General features: G+C 34.2%; 1 protein-coding gene across 1 annotated transcript in view; it reads right to left on the bottom strand.

The window, feature by feature from the left end:
- The window catches only part of LOC144836894 (general transcription factor 3C polypeptide 5-like), a 50,190-nt gene that overhangs the window by 5,973 nt on the left and 17,200 nt on the right, over window positions 1-27,017 (bottom strand). The window contains exons 4-5 of the mRNA XM_078691812.1: window positions 16,048-16,255; window positions 357-481 (exon numbers count right to left, since the gene is read on the bottom strand). Of these exons, the coding sequence (XP_078547938.1) occupies window positions 357-481; window positions 16,048-16,255 (333 nt within the window). The remainder of the gene's footprint in view (window positions 1-356; window positions 482-16,047; window positions 16,256-27,017) is intronic.

Raw genomic sequence — 27,017 nt, 5'->3', positions numbered from 1 at the left:
GAACATGTGTGTCCCGTAACTTCACCTATGCTACACTGTATATAGATATACAGTATATACTGTACATATTGTATATGGCATATAGGCACAACTCAGCACTATAAGTTTATAATAGGATGGCATACATCAACATTTTCCGATCGTATGTTAACGTACGTGCATGTTTAAAAAAAATTAATTTCAGTAAAATGATAAAAATGATCACCTATAATTCGTCAAAGTGACGAATTAAATTCTAGTTTTTATTATTCTTTTTATGTATACTATGAAAAGTCATTAATAGTAAGATGCTAGCAAATTGTTCGCAGTCACTTGTCTCTTCAACCTTTCAAAATAAAAATGTTAAAAAAACTTACAGGAAGCTTGGATAATCTGCAGGTATGGTTGTACCGCCTTGAACTAAATAATGAACGTGGAAGTTTGGTAGAATTATTTTCTGCAGCCGCTTTAAATGCAATATCTGAATTGTAGGTTCTTGCAGCTGCAATGATAAACGAGTGCGTCAATGATGCAATATCCCACTTGTATCGTAAATTGACAATATTTTGAACTTATAATAAAAGAAGGCAACAAATGCATAGACAACAAAAATATGAAGCTGCTGCTATAAATATTGAGGGAAACGTTAAATTGTATTATTTTGAATTAAATGCTAAATAAGTCAGCAGTTAATTAAAACCACAATTTCCAAAATTCATTTTCATTTATCCACTATAAACTGTACAATAAATAATAAATCAAAGATAGGAAATTTGCAGAAAGAAGCAAACTTTGCTTTGCTACCGGTATAATTCTCTGTTTTACTAAGGAAATATTACGGACGTATATGAAAATGAAGATACTACACGGAAAAATAAAACTATTTGCAAGATTATGATTTGGCCTTAAATTATGGAAAACTGGCAAAACGCAATAATTATGAACACATTGACGACCCATATGACAGGTTTTTCCCGAACACAGTGTGTGTTGGCCTCCTCTCGCACCTCTCATCTGAGGAGAGATACATCTCCCTGCTCTCATAACGCACGCACCACAATCAACTAGTCAGTCAGAAATTCATTCTGCGCATGCTCAGAAACTTATCTACAAAAAAATACGTCGATCGCTGATATAATTTGTGCGCGGTATAATAGTATACCTGCTGTGCATTCTGCCAATTTACAAATATTCCCTTCCAGACTGGACTTTATATGGATATTGTATACGATGAAATGGGACTTAAATTTTATTTTAGTGGCAGAAAGAACTTTTAGTACGAAATTAAGGGTGTTGCCCGGGCCACTAGGGCAACACCCCTGGGTCCGCCCATGACTGATGATAAAACATCTTGAAAATGCTAAGCCTAGCTAGAATTATGTTTTTACTGTAATACAGTTTATTAATTTTCAAAATTAATCTAGCACAAGCTCGTATTTGGTGTAGACTGCTGGCTGTTGTGTTAAATAAGAGCTCGCCTCTCCTCTCGCGGCGTAGGAATTGTGTACTGTATACGTAGTCACGCATCGATGGGCAGGACCAAATCAAACTGATGGAGGAACTCCTGTACGGGAAAAAAAAATCGCACGAGGGATGTCATATACTGTACTTATTAATTGTAATAGGGTCTAGTGCCCTCTATATATAGTGTTGTGCAAAATGAATAAAGGCCTGAATGTTTGAAAGATGGAGAACGACTAAAGCTACATTCACACCAAGCCTGGATCCGGTCTGGTGGCCGGAGAAAAAATTTTGGAAAATGGGTATAGTGTTAAAGAATAGAAGCGTTCACATCAAATCCGTCCGGATTTCGTAGAAATTTCCTCCGGATTTCGTACATATTTCCTCCGGTGGACGGATTTGGAATGATAGATATGGAAGCCATTTCATTTGTAAAATCGTACGCATTTTTTCTTCTGACCAATCAGCGTTGAGTACTATGACTGCCTGCATTGTAAATTTATTATTATTATTATTAATAAATATTCTAAAAAAACACATTGACGACCCATATGACAGGTTTTTCCCGAACACAGTGTGTGTTGGCCTCCTCTCGCACCTCTCATCTGAGGAGAGATACATCTCCCTGCTCTCATAACGCGCACACCACAATCAACTAGTCAGTCAGAAATTCATTCTGCGCATGCTCAGAAAATTATCTACAAAAAAATACGTCGATCGCTGATATAATTTGTGCGCGGTATAATAGTATACCTGCTGTGCATTCTGCCAATTTACAAATATTCCCTTCCAGACTGGACTTTATATGAATATTGTATACGATGAAATGGGACTTAAATTTTATTTTAGTGGCAGAAAGAACATTTAGTACGAAATTAAGGGTGTTGCCCGGGCCACTAGGGCAACACCCCTGGGTCCGCCCATGACTGATGATAAAACATTTTGAAAATGCTAAGCCTAGCTAGAATTATGTTTTTACTGTAATACAGTTTATTAATTTTCAAAATTAATCTAGCACAAGCTCGTATTTGGTGTAGACTGCTGGCTGTTGTGTTAAATAAGACCTCGCCTCTCCTCTCGCGGCGTAGGAATTGTGTACTGTATACGTAGTCACGCATCGATGGGGAGGACCAAATCAAACTGATGGAGGAACTCCTGTACGGGAAAAAAAAATCGCGCGAGGGATGTCATATACTGTACTTATTAATTGTAATAGGGTCTAGTGCCCTCTATATATAGTGTTGTGCAAAATGAATAAAGGCCTGAATGTTTGAAAGATGGAGAACGACTAAAGCTACATTCACACCAAGCCTGGATCCGGTCCGGTGGCCGGAGAAAACATTTTGGAAAATGGGTATAGTGTTAAAGAATAGAAGCGTTCACATCAAATCCGTCCGGATTTCGTAGAAATTTCCTCCGGATTTCGTACAAATTTCCTCCGGTGGACGGATTTGGAATGATGGATATGGAAGTCATTTCATTTGTAAAATCGTACAGATTTTTTCTTCTTACCAATCAGCGTTGAGTACTATGACTGCCTGCATTGTAAATTTATTATTATTATTATTAATAAATATTCGAAAAAGGCCTAGGCCCCATTATTATTATTAAATTATTATTCATATTATTATATTTATTAGGCCCTAACTGGGTAATAATAATATTAATACGAATTTGTAATGCGCCAATTCCAGCAGTAACTGATCAAATGCGCGGTGTATGAGAGAGCTCAATTTGAAAGAAAAAGAGTGTTTAGGCCATACATTTTAGTGTTAAAAGTCAGAATGGAAAGGAGATTTTTTGAAGACGACGTCGGAGAAGGTATGTGAGGTAGGGGAGGGCCTACCTGTCCTGGCACATTTAGGTACTGTTATGCTTCATGAATGACAGCGACCCAGTTGCATCATGAAGGTCTATTTCTTACTTCCATGGTATTTTGAAGGTTCATCTACTAGCTAGATCCTATTATTAATTAGTAGGAAGGCTAATGTAGTTTTAATAAGGTTTATTTTGTTTATTTTAGAAAAAATGGATGACTCTATGATGGAACAACTTATTATGGAGGTCCAAAATAATTTGATCCTTTACAATTTGGGGATAAATCATACAAATTGCACTAGAACCTTGTAAATGCAAGTTTGGTGTAACGGTTATGTATGCAGCCTTGTAGTTGAGATCACTGGTTCAGTTCCTGCAGAGTATATTTTTTTAATAAATAAAAAGTAATATATATAATTTTTTTTTTTACAGGTGATCATTTTTTTTTTGATAATTAATATAAATCCTTTATATTACTGTATATAGAAATTCTCGTAATACGATTTTCATCCAAATATATCTTTTTTGATGTTATTGATTGCATCTTGTTTAAATACTGCTGAGGATTGTTCTTTAAAATATTGTCAGCATAATCATTTTTAACTACCGGGTTCAAATACGCTTTTTTTTTTTAATGCACATGTATATTCTAAATACTGAATAAATAACATATTAAGTAGTCAAAATAAGCGGTGTCACCTGTTGCTTTGTATCAATTCATGGTCTAGAACAATAAAATTAGCAGATGTCGACTTTTCGTTGGTGAATGGTTTCATTGAAATAGTATAAAAGAAGCGTTTACGAATATTTTGAGATTAGTATAAAATCTTCCATCTTTGAAGTTCTACGGAGTTTGTGTACACAAGTTTAAGGTAAATTTAGTGTTTAATTGGATGTTAGGTTTAATCTTAGTAATTATGGTAGGCCTATGAAATGTATTTGACTGTGTGTCTTATATTTGTGTTAGTTCACTGTTCAATTCGCTTTCAATAGATTGATCAAAATGAACGAGGATCTGCTAAAACAAATAGAAGCTGCATCTGTAACGGCATCACTCTATTTCGACTGTTTCCAAGTCCAAATTTCCGACAGGAAGTTAAGGAATACAGCAGAGAGGACAGGGAGAGTGATAGAGCAGACTTTGGCAGACTGCGGCTTCAAGAATTAAATCGCAAGCTGTCGAAATTGAGGGCCTAAAGAGGCAGCTTCGACTTCAAACAGCCGAATCAAAAAAACGTAAATTTGCTCAAGAAGCTTCGAGCAGTCAAGCAACTGCAGAGCCTAAATGTGATATTAGTGTGGGTCTCTCCGAAGCAACCTTTTTAAAGCCAAGTGAGAGTGATGAGGATTTGCTGTTGGTGTTAGATTCACCATTAATTCTAAAAGAGTAGGCTTATAATGATAAATAATGATAAAAAAAATATAGTATCTTTTTCAAATTGAAATCGTGTGTTCAGCCTTTTTTTTATTTGTTCTTGTCATTCTTGGTAGGCAATAAAGGAAAGAAAATAAAATTGGATATAACTTTTATTGTTTAGCACTTTTCACAGCAAACCTGTTTATAACCTGGTTACAACTTGGAACAAGGTAGTTACAGGTTTGCTGGAAAATGTGAAAAGTGCTAAACAATTTTATGAAATACCGGTTTTAATAATTTAAATATATGTGGATTGGAATGTTACAAATAACAAGGCTCTGATGAAGCTGAAGGTTCTGAAGAAGTATATTTTCTGTAGAAAAATACAATGTTCATCAAGTTTTGTGGTTTGGAATTTGCCTGTCGGTCAACATTATATATATGCATGAAAACCACACACCATAGATCTCTTCACATTTTCTCTGTGACTTTTGTAATTGTAAGTGTTCATTAAAATAGCCTTAGACATCATATTTATGTTTCTACATTGTTAGTATTAAGCGCACAGAAATCATGTCATGATCTGTTTACATAGACATGGTCCAAAATTGATCCGTAGTCTGTGGTAGGCGCGTTGATTTGTTGATGGAAACCAAATTGTGCCATACGTTTTACAACTTTATGATCTGACTTATCCAAAAGGTTGTAGTTAAAGTCGCCCAAGATAACTGTCAATACATTTCTTGGCAATGACTGGACCAAAGCTTGCAGTCGGTCCAAGAAGATTATGGAGTTCATCGACGGTGGCCTGTAGACGGTCACAATGTTGATTTTCCTGTCACATTTGGCCACGGACACGGCTGTGTACTCTATTCCACTCACAGCCGTTGGCAATTGTTGTGGTCTAACTGCATTTGAAGCCATCATCATGATACCTCCCGTCCTGGTGTTGAGCATTTGTCGTTTCGGAAAGAGATCATGCTAGGAAGTATCTGAGTACTTTCACCAAGCTTCTGGCCATCACGTAAATATGTTTCCACAAAGGACAGGACATCTCCATCATTAAATGCTGCATCTACCTGCATGTCCTTTACATGCTCTAGGTATGACCTGATGTTCAAAAACTTGATCACCAGATTGTAATTCCTTTCATCTGTTTGTAAGTCATGTGCTATTTCAACATCAATGAGACGGGCCATTTCCTGTTGTACAGATGGATTGACACGGATTGCGCATGCGTCAAACCCAAGCAGGTATAAACCTTGTAAGGTCTTGACTCTACTTAAAGCAACGTACGCTTGACCTGGCATGAATTTTCCTTTCCCTTCCATTGACACTACAATTTGTTCAAGTGTTTTCCCTTGTACAGGTACTTTGTGAATTGTGCATCCCCAAGTAAGTGTCAAGGGAAATTGTGAACGTCTGGCTTCAACTGAATGCCTTCCTCGTCCAGTAAAAAACTGAACTTCCTGCCTTTTGATTGGGACAGCTCCAGGGTGCATCTGTTTGTATTCGCTAGTTGCAATTGCTTTTTTTCCCACTCGCTCACTGTCGAACGTCACAAAGACAACATGTACCTGATCACCATTTCTGTCTATCCCAGTGATGGTGCCACATACACCATTTGCCAGTCCGTCTGCAACATTAATATTTACAGTAACCATGACTCTAGCTCCTACGGCAACTGACACAACTTCTCGAAGCCCACCAGTGTTAAAAGCCTTCGCTGAAATGTCAACATTAATTTGGCCAGTGTGGACATCCTTCCTCTTGTTGAATACCTGGTATGCCAGTTTCTGTAAATGACTTTGGTTATACACGTCCACTTCTTTATTTGTTTTGAAAACGTGAAGCGCATCCGTTGCGTAAAGTGGGCTAAACTTGGAGATTTGTCGTGATTTCAAAATGATAATGTCATCTTCGGTACAGTTACTTGTTCTGACTCGCATCAGCAGCTGTGCAAAATCTTGATCTTCCTTTTGTCTCATGCTCTCAGTAAGCTGCATCATTTGAAGTTTTCTTGCCATAGTGATCCATGTAGCCTGGCATAGCTGCAATGAATCAAGAAAGATAAGCATTAGACCACAAGAAGTGATTATTTTTGGGAGGCACAATTTTGGATATTTGTGATTACTTCGAACATAAACTTTACTATACTAAGATGTTGGCATTGTAGTGACATTGTACTGTACTTACTTGTCTCCTGGAAGACCAAACACATGATTTTGGCCAACAGGCTGGAGTTGATACAAGTCGCCAACCAAATCAGGTTTCTGGGTCACATCTTTCTGTAATGTCTCCTAGCCGTCGGTGAATGTGGTAAAGAAGGTCAGCACCTACCATGGATATCTCATCAATGATGAGTAACTTTAACTTCTCTAACCTTGACCTGAGGGTGTTAAGTCTCTCGCTGCTTGCTGGAAGGTACTCCTTCTTGGCCCTGGGGCCACATTGAAAGCCGAGTGCAGTGTCATGCCATTAATGCTGAATGCTGCTGTTCCAGTGAAGGCAGTCAACAGTACTGGAAGATCATCTGGCTCAAAATGTCCTGACAGAGGCTTTAAGAGCTTCATAGTCTCATAATGTATCATTTTGATCATGTGGCTTTTGCCTACACCTCCTGGACCGCTGGAGAAAAATTATGTACTCTGGAGGAGGCAGGTCACCTTTGAGAGCGATAATAGTGTCTTTGCACCACTTACGATGCATTGCGATCACTTGTTGTTACTTAGTATTTAGAGCTCGCATCATTTCTCTATACTGTGGTGGCGTCATGAACTGTTTACCTAGTTCTGCTGAAAATTTTACATGAAGCTCCGATCGGGCAGTGGATGGGGTGTGATCCATGTCAAAGTTGCTGTTGCTGTCTTCTATATGCAGGGCTCGTTCTTCAATTATGCCTTCAGCAACCTGGTCTGCCTGGTTTTGTCCCAGGCGTGCTCAGGAGGTCCAATTTGTTGCAGATCAACTAGTGCTTGGTCCACAGCATCGGCGTTTTGTGTGAATTTACTTTCGTTTGCTCTAACAACTGCCTGAACATGCAAAAAGTGATCTTCAAACGATTCAAAATGTCCCTGAAGATCGAGGTCCTCATCTCGCCATGGGAAATAAAGCATAAGAAGATTTCGATATTTTTCCTCACCCTCGTTTTTCTCCTTGTGAAACCTGAAATGAATAGAGAGGAGATGTGGGGAGGGGTTATTAGTTGAATTTGGATTGATATATTTATACTTTCTATTTAATACAAGTATTATTGTTTTGACCTATGTGATGCAATTGAATTATAAATAGCTTTTTTACCTGATGATACATTGTTTACGTCGTTTTTTCATCACTCCAATGACCATTTGTGGCACATGCAAGCGAAATCGGACATAAGTCGCATTTGTAGATTTGTAGAAACAGCCAAAAACATTAAAAGGCTGAAAAATTACATTTTTTTATTTTTACAGAAAATGATACATTACCTTGGTTTTTCTATTTTGAGACAAATAAATAGATACATTTTAACATTTTTTGTAGTATGTTGGTTAAAAAGATGGTGTAAATTATGTATGATTTTCATAAAACCTATCATGTTTTATGCTTAAAATGAAAGTGTTCCATTGAGTTGATTTTGATGAAATTTTGCATAATAATAGAACAATAGTTAATTAAGGAAGGTGCGAAGTTTCATTGAAATAAAACAATTAGAATACCCTTTTGCTAAGGCGTAAACTTAGATGCCCTGTTTATTTTGTTGTTGTTGTAATTTCCTGTTACTTAACTTTAAAAGCATTTTTCTTAAAACACTGATTGTAACAACCAAAACTTTAGACTGAGATATCTCTGGAAGTAGACATGGTATCAAGATATTTTTTTCAGCATTTTAAATCTTGGATTATATAGTTTCAGTATTTGTGGAAATCTCAATTTTTAAAATTCCGACTTATGTCTGGTTTCCCTTGCAGATGCCACATTTCGAGGTGTGATAGTATTGGGGTAACTATTGGCATTCGGTTCATCTGTGCCTATCTCTTCATTACTAACTCCAAGTATGTCCGGTATGTGATCATAATCTTGAGACACTTTAGGTCCATATGCGTTTGTGTATGATTACATATACCTCCTTGGCGGAGGTAAATAATAGTAAAAATAATAATAGGAAGATGTTTTGCCTAACTCTGACGTATGTTGTACTGAATACTCAGTACATACAAAATTTCTTATTGAAGTATTCTCGATGTACTAAATAAATGTTCAATAAAGAACTGAGATTTTCTCAGTTCTTTATTGAACTTTTACGTAGTGTTACCGCAAGCATTTATTTGCCTCCGCCAAACAGGTATATGTAATCGGTCGCATGTGTTTGTTTGTTTGTCTGTCTGTTTGTTTGTCTGTTTGTCTGTCTGTTTGTTTGTTTGCAGGATTACTCAAAAAGTAATTACAAGATCTTTACGAAAATGAATATGCAGATAGATATGTGGTCAAGGACCATTACATTAAATTTTGGGACCATTTGGGACCATGGTCCCAATTCTGGACCACTTTTTAGTATACTTTTCAGACCTGCTAGTGTTAAAAGATAGGACAGAATTTTTCAAAAGCCGGCGAGCAGTCTTAAGTAACAAGTAAGCTGAAATTGCATTTTCTCGAGAACTACTTGTCCAAAAAACTTAATTTTTGTGCAAGAGGCAAGAGTTGTAATTTGTGATTTGTAATTTTAAAACATAAATTGATTTAATGTGCACCTTTTTTGATGCGAGTAGTTTAAAAAAACCTATTTCTTTTTAAATTCACTCGTTTGATTTTCGCGTTGCTGTTCTATTGTTAGTCAACTGAAGCTATTGTTAATTGCTGAAAGGCTTGTTACATAACCATTACACCAAACTCTCATACACATGCTTGTAGTGAAATTAGCCTAAATCACAAACAGCATTAAGACACACACAAATACATATATATATTTTTTCCCGGAGAAATCTTATGTAGGAGAATTTTACAGTAGGCGGAGGTATGCACTCTCGGAGTGGCTTTCTAGTTTAATATGTATTCTTTACCATGCAAACCTTCAAACAAGAATAATCTTTTAAAAAGAAATGTATTTGAATATCATTCTTGAAAATGATCAATATGTTATTCAGAATAAATTATTTCAGAAAGTGATTAAAATAATTAGTGTTATATGAAATGTTCATTTTGTCAGTTTAATCTGCATGGCCAAAACAAACATGGTCTTGCCATGTAACTTTTCCAGCTTCGAACTCCAATGGCCTCTCCACTACTATGGTGTCCAGTATGTTCCAGATTAATTAGTTTTGGCTTATCATGTGAATCGCCGGCAGGATCTGTCTGAATGTTGATTACACTGGTCTTGCGAATAAAATTAAGCAAAATACATGCACATAGCAATTCATAGAATTACATATTTATATACATTTTAAAGATGTATTGTCCACCTAAAATTTCTTTTGGGGGACAATACATCTTTAAAACTGGTAAAATAAAATAATTGCACACTGGATACGTATTAAGAATCAATAAAATGTTGCTTTAACTGCATGAAGAAAACAGAAAGAGAAGAGAGAAGTCTTTGAGAGAATTGTGTTTTGTTTTGTGATGTAATCTTTAACGAGACCGAAAAGAACTTCAAATTGATCTGAAGTCATTCTGAAAAAAAAACCACCACAAACCTAAGTAATAACTAGAATTTAATTTGTCACTTTGACGAATTATATGTGATCATTTTTATCATTTTACCGAAATTATTGTTTTTTAAACATGCACGTACGTTAACATACGATCGGAAAATGTTGATATATGCCATCCTATATATACGCTTATAGTGTTAAGTTGTGCCTATTATATGCCATATACAATATGTACAGCATATACTGTACTATATCTATATACAGTGTAACATAGGTGAAATTACGGGGCACACATCATGTTCTAATTTTTTGGTATGATGGAATTATCAAAATAAACTCGAAGATGACAATTTCGAAAGATAATGAATTGAGCAAATAAATATAAGAATTGGAAGAGAATTTGACACGTAGAAGCGCAATGCGCGCTCTTTGAAATTTGTATAACTTTGACTAAATTTAAAAACTACTTTACTTTTTAAATTCAACTGGCCATATGATTACATCACAACATCCGATAGGCCTAATTTTTATATGAATTCATATCTACATTTCATCAACTTTCATAATAAGTTATAATCTTCAAGGTCACCTTTAATTCTAAAGAGCTGTAAGATATTCAAATGTATGGTGTAGGGGAAATGACACAATCTACGTTATTCAAGTTTTTACGCGTGATGACGTCATCAAAATGAAAATGCTGACCACTCATGAGAAAGATAAATAATTAAGCAAGCACATACTGAAATGTGTGCGAAATTCGAGCACACATAACCGAGATGCGCTCTGGTAAATGTGATAATCGACACAAAAAGATAAAAAATCCTAATTTTTAAATTCAAGTGGCCTTTTGATGATGTCACAACATGTTGTACGTCAAATGTGTACATGAATTCATATCTACAACTCAATGGCTTCCCGAATAAGTTTAAAAATTGGGGGTCATCTTGCATTCTGAAGAGTTATTTTCATTTTAAAAAAGACCTATTTTTCACCATTTTCAGAACTTTTGTGAAATTAATGTGCGCATTTTTTCATTGTTATTTTAAGTGGGAATGGACTCAAAATCGGTGAATGTACTAAGGATTGTGAGTAGAATGTGATGTGAGTAGAATGTGATTCATGCTCTAAATTGATCAAAACTTAATTTTGAGCTTTTTAAATTTTTAACGCGCGATTGCACGCGCATAACCTTAAAACGCGCATGTTTTTATTTGCTAATATTTTTTCGTTGACCTGAAGATGACGTGTAGTGAATTTCATTATTATGTGATTGATAATGTGATTTCACAAAATGCCGTATAAATGACGTCACGGATGAGTGATCACGCTGAAAAGCTTATTATGACTAAGTTAAAGTATTTAAAAGACATTGTGAAATTTTTGTGATCATTGCCATTCAACTTTTTGAGATAATTGTTACACAAAAGTGTACAGAAAGAAGAAGAATAACGAGAAAATCGTTAAATCGTGCGCAAGTCACGTTGCGCATTTGTAAACGTCATGAAAAGCTTCGCTTGACGACGTTACATAAATGTCAATATGTTAAGGTAGTTAACAAAATGTTATGTTTGCAAGTTTTAGAGAAAAGCGTTACACAAAAATGATACAGAAAGAAAGAAGATAAAGAAAAAGATGATGATGATGATTTCGTACTGTTATCCGCAGTTGCGGATAACCAATAAAGATTTAATACAATAACAATAGGTGATCATTTTATTCTAAATGATCACCTAATTAATAATACTGCCTAGCCTAGGCCTGGTTTACTTAGGTAGATCTAGCCTAATAATATCATATATGTAGGATTTTAAAAATAATGGTAACTGCCCTAGGCCTATGATATGATTAGGCCTATAGGTTCAAAAATATTTGTAATAATTAGGTGATCATTTAGAATAAAATGATCACCTATTGTTATTGTATAAAATCTTTATTATTATTTTTCTTTTTTTTTTTTGGTTTTCCGCAACGAAGTTGCAGGAAAACCTCTTGTGATTGTACGAAATCATCATCAACTTTTTATTTATCTTCTTTCTTTCTGTATGATTTTTGTGTATCGCTTTTCTCTGAAACTTGCAAACATAACATTTTGTGAACTATGTTAACATTTTGACATTTATGTAACGTCGTCAAGCGAAGCTTTTCATGATGTTTACAATTGCGCAACGTGACGTACGCGCGATTTAACGATTTTCTCGTATTTAACATAGGTCAAAAACCAAATAACATTTTATATTGAAACTTTGCACAAATTTAATTTATATCATGCGCTAACTTTCTGTCGAACCAAAATTGCGTGTTTTACACAAAGTTACGCGCGCACGCGCATTTAAAATTTCAAAATGCGCTAAATTATTTTCTAATCAAGTTTCTACGCGTTTCATGTCGTTTTAAGCATGTAAAAAATTCCCACGCGTGCGCAAATTTTTACGTGTGCGGTGCGCACGTAGCATTGAAAACGTATTTTTTTCGCGTGATTTATGTTTTTCCAGCCTTTTCTAGTAATTTTACCAAATTTTAAACAATTTCGACTTAAAGATACGTCATACGAGCACGTCGAATTGGACAATTTGCGCGCGTTTTTTATGAAAAGGTTAAAAAATTCGTTTAAAATATGTATTTTTTTAAACAATCGTAATTTCTAAACTAGACGGTCAACTTTTTGTGGATGACATTTTCTGGAAGTTAATGAGTTGTAGATATCGGATCATGTATTAATATGGCTAACCGGACATTGTGACGTCATCGTATGGCCACGCTAATATAAAATTTAGGAATTTTGTATCTTTCGTCATAGCTCATCACATTTAATAGAGCGCATCTCCACTTATCCGTTTTCCATTTTCACCCAAATTTTGATATTGTCTATGTCAATCAACTGTCTTTCGCATGAATTAGAAATATTTTAATTTTTTTGACGTCATCATTCCTAAAAATTTAAATTACGTGTGGCATTAATTTCATCTTTACAGTAAATTTTAATCTGTTATAGCTCGTAAGAATAAAATTTGATAATCACGATTAAAACGTTTTATGGAAGCTATTGGATTGTAGATACGAAATCATGTGAAAATTTTGCCAATCGGATGTTGTGACGTCATCATATGGCCAGTTAAATGAAAAAAGTCGTATTTTCATCTTTTGCGTCATAATTCATTACATTTAAAAGAGCGCGCATCAATATTTCACGTATTCAAATTTCTTCTAGACGTTAATATGTTGTTGCTGAGATAATTTCCTTCCGAAATTGCTACCTTTGCATTTCATTTTAAAACCGTCAACATGTTAAAATTTGCAATAAATAGCGGGTCCCGTAATTTCACCTATTCTACACTGTGTGATATGGATACAGATTATACTGTGTATACTATATATGAATCGAAATAATAGAATTTAGCAATAACAACATATCATATTCTTCAGTTCAGGTCATAATGCCAACGTGAACACTTCCTTTTGTCCTCAACCTATCCCTTAATGTTAAAAGGTACGTCGTTACACGTTCATGTTGCACCACTTGCGCGGCGGAAAACCAAACTCGTCAAAGTGACGAGTTACATGTCTAGTCTTTTTATTGTTTCTGTACACTATTTTGTGTAACAATTATCTCAAAAAGTTTAATGTCAATGATTACAAAAATTTCAGAATATCTTTCAAATAATATAACTTAATCCTAATAAGCTTTCCAGCGTGATCACTCATCCGTGACGACATTTATACGCCATTTTGCGAAATCACATTATCAATCATATCTCCATAATTCATTATCACATATTAATGAAATTCACTACACGTAAACTTCAGATCAAGGGTAAAAATATTAGCAAATAAAAACGCACGCGCACGTAGGTTCATGCGCGTGATATCGCGCGTTAAAAATTTAAAACGCTCAAAATTAAGTTTTGATCAATTTAGAGCATGAATTAGGCCATTTGCGTGTTTCAAAAAATTACTGCGCAAAAACGCGTTTTTGCGCGCGCGATACTTAAAAAGCGTAAAAAATATGAATTTTTTTTACAAATCTCATTCTACTCACCATCCTTAGTACATTCACCAAATTTGAGTCAGTTCCGACTTAAAATAACGCTATACGAGCACGTTAAAAATGACAAAATGCGCATATTAATTTTACAAAAGTTCTGAAAATGGTGAAAAATAGGTCTTTTTTAAAATGAAAATAATTCTTCAGAATGCAAGATGACCCCCGATTTTTTTAACTTATTCTGGAAGCCATTGAGTTGTAGATATGAATTCATGTACACACTTTACGTACAAAATGTTTTGACGTCATCAAATGGCCACTTGAATTTAAAAATTAGGATTTGTTATCTTTTTGTGTAGATTATCACATTCAACAGAGCGCATCTTGGTTATGTGTGCTCGAATTTCGCACAACTTTCAGTATGTGCTTGCTTAATTAATTATCTTTATCATGAGTTGACACTATCTTCATTTTAATGACGTCATCACGCGTAAAAACTTGAATAACGTAGGCCCTGTAATTTCACCTTCGCAGTAAATTTGAATATCTTACAGCTCTTCAGAATTGAAGGTTACCTTGATGATTATAATTTATTATGAAAGCTGATGAAATGTAGATATTAATTCATATAAAAATTAAGCCTATCGGATGTTGTGACGTTAACATATGGCCAGTTGAAGTGAAAAAGTAGTTTTTTCATATTTTTCGTCAAAGTTATACACAATTCAAAGAACGCGCACAGCGCTTCTACGTGCCAAATTTTTTTCCAAATCTTATATTTTTTTGCTCAATTAATTATCTTTCGAAATTGTCATCTTAAAGTTTAGTTTGATAACGTCATCATGCCAAAAAATTAGAACATGTGTGTCCCGTAATTTCACCTATATGCTACACTGTATATAGATATACAGTATATACTGTACATATTGTATATGGCATATAGGCACAACTCATCAATAAGCATATAATAGGATGGCATACATCAACATTTTCCGATCGTATGTTAACGTACGTGCATGTTTAAAAAAAATTAATTTCAGTAAAATGATAAAAATGATCACCTATAATTCGTCAAAGTGACGAATTAAATTCTAGTTTGTTTTTAATAGTATTAGGCCTAGTATTATAAAAAGCAGCGTGAATGATATGCTGCAGTAATGTGGTGAAAGCATATGCCTATAGTGACTAACACTGAAGAATTAGTATAGAGTATAGACTATAGACTTATATATCTATATCGGCCTAGCCTGAGAAAAAATCATCACGGATTAATGTTTTGAATTGACCATGGGGTCTTTCTTTTTTTGTTGATTATGTTTATCCATTCCGGTCTTTTTCTCTTTCTGTTAACGGTTGACAAATAATACAACAGAATAACATCTTCGTCGTCATTGCTGTAATCTGCCATTGTCAATGTTTACATAGTTCAACTTCAATGATTTATAATTAGAATAGCGCACGAACCAAAGAAAGAATTCGTGCAGCGATGTGAAAGCACTGATTTAAAAACGTAACACGGACCGAATTTTTCTCCGGCCACCGGCCCGGACTTGATGTGAACGTAGCTTAAGCTCGGACTCGCGTGTGTTATGGTGTGCTTATATTGTTGTTCAGATATTCACCTTAAATTCACCTTGGTTGTATAGTGGTGAGTATCTCCGCCTGTCACGCGGAAGACCGGGGTTCAATTCCCCACCATGTTGAGTTTACTTTTTAAACGTGTGCCGCTGATACAAAGCGTTTGTTCAATAAATTTATCTTATCTTACACAACAAAAAGGTATTTAAAATAAGGAAATATGATGATTCAAATATTCTTACAAAGGCGAATCCGGACATCCAACATTTGATATATCTTGGCCTTTGGATCTTTCCTTGGGTCATATCCAATTTTACACCACAGCGCCCTCCAAGGACCTGTCACAAAATAATATGCAATGGTTGGCAATACCACTTTTATGTTCTTGAATTCCAAGTTTGCAATGCCCATCAAAGACGTTCGAGACCAGATAGGCCGCTCCTCAAATAACTATAGATCAAAAGAGAAAATGTTAACAAAAATGTTATTAATTTAATAAAATGCTGCTTTTTCAAGTTTAAAAAGGCTATTTTAGAGTTGTGAATTACAGTAGAAATGTACTCTATGAAGAATTAAGGATATAGTCCGGTGGCAGGAAGGGGACAAATTGCCATCCAACTTTTCTTGACCAGAAATTTCCATAGATTACGAATCTGGAAGGTAATTGATCAGGGGTTGCAATCCGCCCCAGGATAGGAAGCGTTTTCAAGATATAAGGGGTCAAAGTTCAAAATTGACCAATTACAACAATGTATTATGTACAGGGTTCTCACCAGCATGCAAGGAGTGCCGGTCGGCGATTAAATTCGGGGGGGGGGGGGATGTTACGACTTCAGTCTTCCCCCCCCCCCCCCAAATATAAAATTGATTAAAAAATTTTTGTCTTGTTTTTATTTTTCAATAGACTAGGCCTAGTAATCTATTTTTAGGAAACCGGGATTTTTGATCTTACGCTTGAATGAACGCCCTTGCGTCACGTTTCTTACGTCTCTTACGAAAGTTGACTTGAAGTCAACTTTCGCAAGAGACGTAAGCGCAATCGTAACAAGCAACCAATGAGCGAAAAGAGTTATGACGTAATGTGTATGTCCTTATAGTGAAATAAAGCCGGACAATAACATTTGTATATGTATTTTTACTACTATAATTTTAGCCCACTTTACGATGTTGTACATACTTTACAAATGCACAGTAGTTTCTATATAATAATGTTCTAATCAGGGAGTTTACAACTCATATCAAAATATAATACTCTTATTTATGGACGTGCAATAAACAATCAGCATTTCAAAGAAATTGACATTCTTCTGTTCTATTTGTCGGTAGAAACGTCGCGAAAATGAACATTTGCAACAAGATAAGATATAGAAAGCCCCTTTGTAAGCAATATAATATTATTATGTAACTTTAAAAAAAAATTGTTTGCTTGATTTTGTATAATTTATATTGTTTTGTTAAATTTATTCTTATTATAGGCCTGTAAATAATGGGTATCTTACTGCGGTAGTACTATCTCATGCTCGATTAGATATGCTTATAGGCCTATAGGCCAATGACTAGCCTAGGGCCTAGGTAGGTCTAATAATAATATGAATCTCGAAATGATTTGCCTTTTTTTAATTTTGAAACTATTTAAGGCTAGGCCTGGAGGGCCAGGATAATTAATTCATATTTTGATTCATACAAATAATACATAGGCCTATACTAGCCTAGGCTAGTTTGATTATTTGGTCAAATCAATTCCTATTAGTACAGTATTAATTAAGTATTTTACTAATACTAGGGCCTAGCCTATCTACTGAAAATAATATGTTGGTGTGCTGACCAACACGACACTGCTGCTGAGTAGCTACAGGTACAATAACAACATTCAACATTTCACGCGAAAAATGATAAAACCCGCTCTAAAAAGAAACACCAATCAGAGATGTTGTTTCAAATACGTCATAAATCTGACCGACGTAAGAAAAAAATTTCAACTTTCGTAACAACACTAAAATCGACGTAAGCATACGACGTGTGTTTCACAGCCAAAATTTCAACTTTCGGGAGCAGCATAACTACAGATGTTTCTCTGCGGCCCGACACGATCTTGACTAAGGTCAACGACGTCAAATTTTTCTCAACTTTCGTAAGAGACGTAAGAAGCGTGTGAAACGCAAGAATCGTTGCAAAATTCGACTTCTTACGTTGACAGGAAACCAGCCTTTAGAGTGCCGGCAGTAATTAACTGGAAACAACTTTAATAATATACTAATAATAACTAATGTGCATGCAATGAAATGATAAATATAGCATAATTTTATTATTTATTTTCTAATTATTTAATTTCGCATTCATCAAGAGATCGGTCGACACAAACACTTCACGCACGTGTACTATTGGCTATTAGTATTTGCCAGTACTGTATTTGCGTCAAGCCACTATGTACGTGGTGTGCCCGATCGGCCATAAACACCACCCTAACAAGATTCGTTGGGCGTTGTTGGTTATCGACGGCTTTGTATTGTATTGTTCAACGTTTTATTTGTTTGCGAGACAAAGGGGTGAACTGAAAGGCTATTGTTTTGTTATGTTAGATAATAGCACAGATTTGGCTTTTTTAAGGTTAAGGACAAGGTATTTTGTCTAGGCCTAGGCTAGGTCTTAGATCTAATAATTTGTGCCGGTCGGGAGCCTGTTTGTGCAGGTCGGAAATTCTGAGTGCCGGACGGGGCCGACCGGCGCGGTGAGAACCATGAGGTATGTATTATAACAAATTTATTGAAGCACAACGTAACAGAGTGAATACATCATTTTATCAGTTGAGGTAAGGTCAAAGGTCAACATTTTAATATGCATATTAGTTACCAAATAAATGCAAAGTTGTCCAAACTAGAATATCGATCGCAATAAACTATCTGATTTGATCTGCTTCTTTATGTTGGCAATATATAATTGGTTATCCGCAACGAAGTTGCAGGATAACTCCTTGTGATTGTACGAAATCATCATCTTTTTTTTCTTTATCTTCTTTCTTTCTGTAATTTTTGTGTCACGCGTATCTGTAAAACTTGCAAACACAACATTTCGTAACTTTCTCAACTATCGTCATTCATATGAAGTTGTGCAGCGAACCTTTTCAGGATGTTTACAATTGCGCAACGTGACTTACGTGCGATTTTATGAATTTCGCGTATTTAACATAAGTCAAAAACCAAATAACATTTTAAATTGAAACTTTGCAAAAGTGTAATTTATATCATGCGCTAACTTTCTGTTGAAAAAAAATTGCGTGTTTTACACAAAGTTACGCACGCACGCGCATTTAAAATTAAAAAATGCGCAAAATTAATTTCTAATCAACTTTTTACGTTTTATGACATTTTGCACATGTCAAAAATTCCCACAAAAATTCTACACGTCAATATGTTGTTGCTGAGATAACAGAATTCAGCAATACATATCATATTCTTCAGTTCAGGTCATAATGCCAAAATCCTTTTCTGTGTGCAATATTCCAACGTATGACGTGCATGTGGCGTTTATCGTGCGGATAACTAACTCGTCAAAGTGACGAGTTTCATGTCTAGTACTTCTTTCTTTCTGTCATTTTTGTGTCTTGCGTATCTCAAAAACGTATAAACATAACATTTTATAACTTTGTCAACATGTGAGCATTTACGTGAAGTTTTGCACCTCCTATTGTCAGAAATGCGTGAATGTGACTTGCTCGCGATTTTATGAATTTCGCGTATTTAACATAGATCGAAAACCATATAACAATTTAAATTGAAACTTAGCAAAAGTTTAATTTACTGTTTTGTTACTAATAAACGCCCCGGGGGCGTTGCATTTTTTTTCAAAAAGGGGGGGGGGGGAGAGAGATATTGGAGGTAAATTTTAACACCCAAAATTACCTGGCTGCTTTAAAACAGTTAAAAAGTTTGTTATTTGTTGAAAAAAAAGTTAATGTGCAAGCTATATCTAGGCCATATGCCGTTTGCTAGTTATTTGAAGAGCAATAAGTCCATCGCTAGTGGGTGAAATAAATATATTTCCCTTTAATACCAATCTATGGACTGGATACACATGCAATTCTATTTGAGCACTCATTACCAGTATGGAAAAAATCTCAGAAGGGGCGTTTATTAGGGGCGGGGCGTTTATTAGAAACAATATGGTATATCTTGCACTAACTTTTTTTTTCTCTATCTGTAGAAGTGCAGGAAACTCCGTTTTATGACTTTAGAGTCGTGCAGCGCAAGTTATCCGCGATTTTATGAATTTCTCGTATTTAACATAGATCGAAAACCATACAACAATTTAAATTGAAACTTGGCAAAAGTGTAATTTATATCATGCGCAAACTTTCTGTGGAAAACAATGGCATGTTGTAGACAAAGTTACGCGCGCACGCGCATTTAAGATTTTATGGTGCGAAAAACCAATTTCTAATCAACTTTCTATGCGTTTCATGTCATTTTGAGCATGTCAAAAATTCCCACGCACACACATTTTTTTACGCGTGAGGTGCGCACGTAGCATTAAAAACATACTTTTTTCACACGATTTATGTTTTTCCAGCCTTTTCTAGTAATTTTACCAACTTTTAAACAATTTCAACTTAAAATTACGTCATACGAGCACATCGAATTGTATTATTTGCGCGTTGATGATGATGTTGATGAGTTGTAGATATCGAATCATGCATCAATATGGCTAACCGGACATTGTGACGTCATCGTATGACCACTCGAATATAAAATAGAGGATTTTTGTCTCTTTCGTATTAGCTCATCACATTTAATAGAGCACATCTCCACTTATCCATATTCCATTTCCCTCCATTTTTTTATATTGTCTAGGTCAATCAATTATCTTTCGCATGATTGTGATGTCATCATGTTCAAAAGCGTTAATAACTTGGGTCACTTATTTTCATCATTACAGTAAATTTCAATATGCTATAGCTCCTCAAAATAAAAAGTGATTTTCATGATTAAAACAGTTCCTGAAAGCTGTTGAATTGTAGATACAAATTCATGTAAAAATGTTGCGCATCGGATGTTGTGACATCATCATATGACCAGTTGAATTATAAAAGTCATATTTTCATATTTTGCGTCATAGTTCATGACATTTAAAAGAGCGCGCATCCATATTCTACGTATCCAAATTTCTTCAACACGTTAATATGTTGTTGCTCAGATAATTCCCTTCCGAAATTGCTATCTATGTGCTTCATTTTGATGACATTATCATGTTAAAAATTGGATTAAGAGATGTGTCTCGTAATTTCATCTATGCTGCATTGTATATAGTATGTATAATATACAGTATATAGTGTATACTGCGTATAGACACAAAACAGAGAGCACACTATCAACATCTTCTTTTCTTCAGGTCACAATGGCATAATCATTTTTTCGGGCGCAATATTCTAACGTATGACGTGCACATGGCATTTGTCGTGCGGATAACCTAACTCGTCCATAGTGACGAGTTCAAATCTAGTTTTGGTTTTTATTTGTCTAGGTACTCAGAAAACTGAAAATACTTAGTTATGTACTAGCCAGTCTGTGCACCTTAACTGGCCAACAAAATACAATTGTTAAACTAGAATTTAATTCGTCACTTTGACGAATTATAGGTGATCATTTTTATAATTTTAATGAAATTAAATTTGTTTAAACATGCATGTATGTTAACATACGATCGCAAAAATTTGATGTACACCATCCTATGACATGATGCATATACGCTTATAGTGCTGAGTTGCACCTATTATGTGTCATATATAATTTATGTACAGTATACTGTATATCCATATACAGTGTAGCATAGGTGAAATTACGCGACCCACATCATGTTCTAATTTTTTGGCATGACATTATCAAAATAAACTTGAAGATGACAATTTCGAAAGATAATGAATTGAGCAAAAAAATACAAGGTTTGGAAGGAAATTTCGCATGTAGATGCGCAGTGCGCGCTCTTTAAAATTGTTATAAATGTTACGAAAGAGATGAAAAAACTACTTTTTAAATTCAACTGGCCATATCATAATGTCACAACATCCGATAGGCTTAATTTTTATATAAATTCATATCTACATTTCACCAGCTCTCATAATAAGTTATAATCATTAAGGTCAACTTTAATTCAGAAGAGCTGTAAGGTATTCAAATATACGTTGTAGGTGAAATTACGTAACCACCGTTATTCAAATTTTAAGACGTGCTGACGTCATCAAAATGAAAATATTGGCAACCCATAAGTAACATAATTGGTTGAGGTAGAATATATTAAAAATTAAAAGAAAATCGATCACAGATAAGCGAGTTGCGCTCTGTTGAATATGGTGTTATATGACAAAAAGGGGAAAAAACAAATGCCACGTGCATGTCATACGTTGGAATGTTGTACACAGAAAAAGATAAGTGAGATGCGCTCTATTGAATGTGATGAGCAAAAACAAATGATGACAAAAATCCCATAATTTACATTCGTGTGGCCATACGATGACGTCACAACATCCGTGAGGTAAAAATTCTTCATGAATTCATATCTACAACATATCTGCTTATATATTAAATTATAAAAATTGGGGGTCACCATTGATCCTGCAAACAATAGTGAAAAGTGCAACCATATAAATTATGATGTTAAAAAAGATGTTAAAAGAAATAACATACTAGTAAGTCAATGTGGAATCTGTCTAAAAAATATTATACTGCACAAAAAAAGTATTTCATGTAGCAACTGCACTTTGGATTTTCATCTAAATTGTTGCAAAATTCCTAGTTCTTTTAAGGTTAACACTTGGTGGTGTGATGCATGCTTCTTTAAGGCAACTTTATCAGAACTCCCATTTAGTGAAGGAAGTTATATTGATCACAATTGTTTACTCAAAAGGGGTTTTAAGATCGTTCATTTGAACATTCAATGTCTTAGGAATAAAGTTGATCACCTAAAAGTCTTCCTTCACATTAATGATGTGGATATTCTATGTCTTTCTGAAACTTGGCTAAATTGTAATATTGATAACATGGAAGTCACTATAGATGGTTATGATATATGTAGATTAGATAGATCAAACTGTAAATCAGGTGGTGGTATTTTATGTTATATTAAATCTGGAATAGTATTTAAAGAATTAAGTACCTTAAGAGAAGATGATGTGGAAGCACTCTGGATTGAGATAAACTTACCACACACTAAACCTATCCTTCTTGGTACGATATACAGACCTCCAAGTGCCACATCTGAATATTTATGTAAATTAGATACCATGTTTTAAAATTGTACTATGCTTTATAAGGATGTAGTGATACTTGGTGATTTCAATGTTGATATAGCTAAAAAGTGTAATGCTGATAAAATTAACAAAATCGCTAAACATAGTAATCTAATACAACTAATCAAAGATTTCACCAGAGTAACTAACACAAGTAAAACCATAATAGATTTATTATTTGTTTCCAACCAAAATATTTCAATTGCTGGAGTTCATAGTCTTGGATTAAGTGACCATTCACTAATTTACCTAATCCGAAAAAATAAAAAAGTTAAGGTTCCACCTAAAATTATTAAAACACGTTCATTTAAAAAATTTAATGACAATGAATTTATTAATACCATTAAAAACACAGATTGGAACCAAGTTATGCATAGCTATGATGTAGATACTGCATGGTCAACATGGAAAAAGCTATTTGATGATGCATGTAATAAACATGCTCCTGTAAGAACAAAGAAAATAAAAGGTTCACTTCCTGGGTGGATCACAAGTGATTATATTTTTTTTTTTTCATTTCATTTATTTCACTATCATCATCGCAGCCTTAGCTGAATTACAAAGATATTTACATTTTCTCAATATTAAAATTTGTATAAAAGTATAAAACCAATGATAATTATATATAAAAAAGGAGGCAATTTACACAAGAAATACAATACAGGAACATTCAACAAGTTTAGCATTAAAATATTAAAATAGCAAAAAAAAACACCAAAAAGGACCAATAAGAATTGCATAGCTGTACTGGGTGATATATAATGATTATTCATTTAGAAGCGAGATAAGGTATGGTATTGCACTTTTTCTATATCTTTCAACTCTGCATTTGGGTTGTTGATACTTTACACGTCTTAGTTTCATGTTACTTACATTCTTCACTGGAAACCATTTTCCAAAATGAATACTTTTTGAACAATTCAGAGCAAACTTATAGCATAGATTACGCCTTCTATCAGATAAAGTGTCTAAAGAAAGATCATTGAGTGCTTGGTCATAACATATGTAGTCATTACACAATATTATTCTGCAAGCCCTTTTTTGGACAGATTCTATCATATCACTTTGTTTCTTAGTAAGACTAGAATGCCATACTGGGACAGCATATTCAACACTTGGTCTTATGTAACTCTTAAATACATCTACAAGATCAAATTTCGGAAGATTGAACTTTCTTAATCTACACAATATATGCAGACGTCTGCTGGCTTTGGATACAATTTCTTTAACATTACGGTCCCATTTGAGGTTGGCTTGTATCCATAAACCTAGTAACTTAGTTTCATTAACGATTTCAATTGTAGCATTACCAATCAAAAGGGGTTCATGTTCATATTGATTTCTTTGAAAGTTAAAATACATAGTTTTACATTTAGTTGGGTTAAGTTTTAGTTTGTTTTCATTAGACCATACATTCAGTAAAGCAACATCATTCTGAATTGAGGAAATTTCATCCTTTTTTACTATCTGTCCTATGCACAAATCATCTACATATTTCCAAGTTTTACATGGCGAGTCTTGCATGGCATCATTAATTAGAGCAAGAAAGATCATAGGCCCAAGGAGTGTGCCTTGAGGGACGCCACATGTTAGATTAACACTCATTGATAATGTGGATTTATAGCGTACTTGTTGGGTTCTGTTTGACAAAAAGCTAATTAACCACGGTACAATTTCAGGTCTACAGCCAAGTGTTACTAATTTAGAAACTGCTATTGTGTGGTCAACACAATCGAATGCTTTACTAAAGTCAGTTAAAACTAACTGACCAACAGATTTGGGAATGTTACTACCTTCATAGAACACATTTAGTAGATCAACCAAATTATGGGTTGTAGAAAAGTGTTTACGGCAACCATATTGGTTGTTATCAAGATTTTTCTCGATATCTGTTAAGAGCCATTTTTTAATGAAGCCCTCAGCTACCTTAGCTAGGATACATGTAAGCGAGATTGGTCGAAATTTGTCAACCCTAGTACAACCATTTTCTTTGGGAACCGGAGTAACAATAGCATCCTTCCACATAGTTGGGACATGACCCTCACTGAGGGAGGCATTTAAGATATTAGTCATGGGGATGCTTAGTTCGCATGCAAAATCTCTTATTAATCTGTTAGGCACATTATCAGGGCCCGGGGACTTATTTACTTTAACTTTTCTTAATTGATTGTACATTTCCCATTCTTTTACATTAGGGGGTTTATTGGCAGGTAAATACGTAGGAAGCTTACATAAATCAATATAACCTTAACAAAAGACAGAGACTACTACTATGCTAAAGCACACAAAACAAACAATGCTGGTGATTGGGAAAAAGCTAAACAACTTAGAAATAAAATTAACAATTTAAGTAAAACTCTTAAAAAAAGCTACTGTACAGATTCTATAAAAGAAATTTCTAATAATCCTAAAAAACTTTGGGATACAATCAATAAATTAATTCCTAAAAACAAATCTTGCATAAATAGTGTTACAAATAAGAATAATGAGCAAACTACAAGTGATAAAGACACTGCAAACCAATTTAATAAACACTTTTCTTCAATTGGTAAATCACTTTCTGAAAAACTTACTATATCTCCTACTAACCATAATAACATAAATAATGCTGTAAATCAGAATACTTTTAAATTTGATATAATTACACCAGAATATGTTTTTAATGAAATTAATAACATTTCTAACAATAAGGCTTCTGGTCTTGATGGTATAAATTGTAAATTATTAAAGTTAGCTGCTCCTGTTGTATGTGAAACTCTCGCATATATATGTAATTGTTCTTTGTTCACGTCAACTTTTCCATCTGATTGGAAAATTGCAAAGGTGACCCCTATTTTTAAAGAAGGTGACAAATCTGATGTAAATAATTACCGCCCAATTTCTGTCTTACCTATTGTATCTAAGATTATTGAACGTGCTGTGCACGATCAAGTATATAAGTTTTTAACAAATAATAATATTTTAAACCCATCACAATCTGGTTTTAGAAAGAAACATTCCACAAATACAACACTTTTAGATGTATCTGACTATATTCTAAATAATTATAATGATGGTAATGTAACTGCTGCAATATTTTTAGATTTAAAAAAAGCTTTTGATAATGTTAATCACAAGTTACTTATTGCTAAACTTAAGGAAATTGGTATATGTAATGATGCCCTAAATTGGTTTACTTCATATCTAAGTTATAGATCACAAGTTGTAAATGTAAATAGTTCAATTTCTGATTTAAGAGAAATTGACATTGGAATTCCACAGGGCTCTATTTTAGGTCCTTTGTTATTTATTATATATGTAAATTCTCTTCCTGATGCTGTTGATTGTAAATGTGTTATGTACGCTGATGATACCACTCTATTATGTAGCTCCTCAAACCCTATAACTCTGCAAAACAATCTAAACTAAAATGTTTGTAAAATATCAAAATGGTTAGATAACAACAGATTGACTTTGAATGTTAAAAAAACTAAACTTATGGTATTTGGTACTAGTCACTTATTAAATAACTTCCAAAATATTTCACTTGATGATAATGGAACTAACATTGAAAGAGTGGAATCATTTAAGTATTTAGGTGTTATATTTGATCCTAAATTGACATGGAAGGATCAAATAAATAGTGTATCATCAAAAGTTTCTAAACGAATAGGGGTAATACGGCGTGTGAAATACTACTTGCCATCTCATACAACTATTATGCTGGCAAATTCTCTTGTAATGCCATTGTTTGACTATTGTAGTGCTGTATGGACTAATTGTACAAAAGAAACTTTAAATACACTTCAAATATTATTCAATAGATTAGGTAGAGTTCTGCTATCCGCAGATATATATGCACCGATAAACGATATTTTTAAAACACTTAATTGGGTTACACTAAATGAAAGATGGAGGGAACATCTACTACTTACAACTTTCAAATGCATTAAT

Source organism: Antedon bifida, chromosome 3 (assembly GCF_963402885.1).
Source record: "Antedon bifida chromosome 3, ecAntBifi1.1, whole genome shotgun sequence".
Lineage (NCBI taxonomy): Eukaryota > Metazoa > Echinodermata > Crinoidea > Comatulida > Antedonidae > Antedon > Antedon bifida.
The sequence above is the reverse complement of the archived record's forward strand: the minus strand, read 5'-3'. Positions and strand labels throughout refer to the sequence as shown.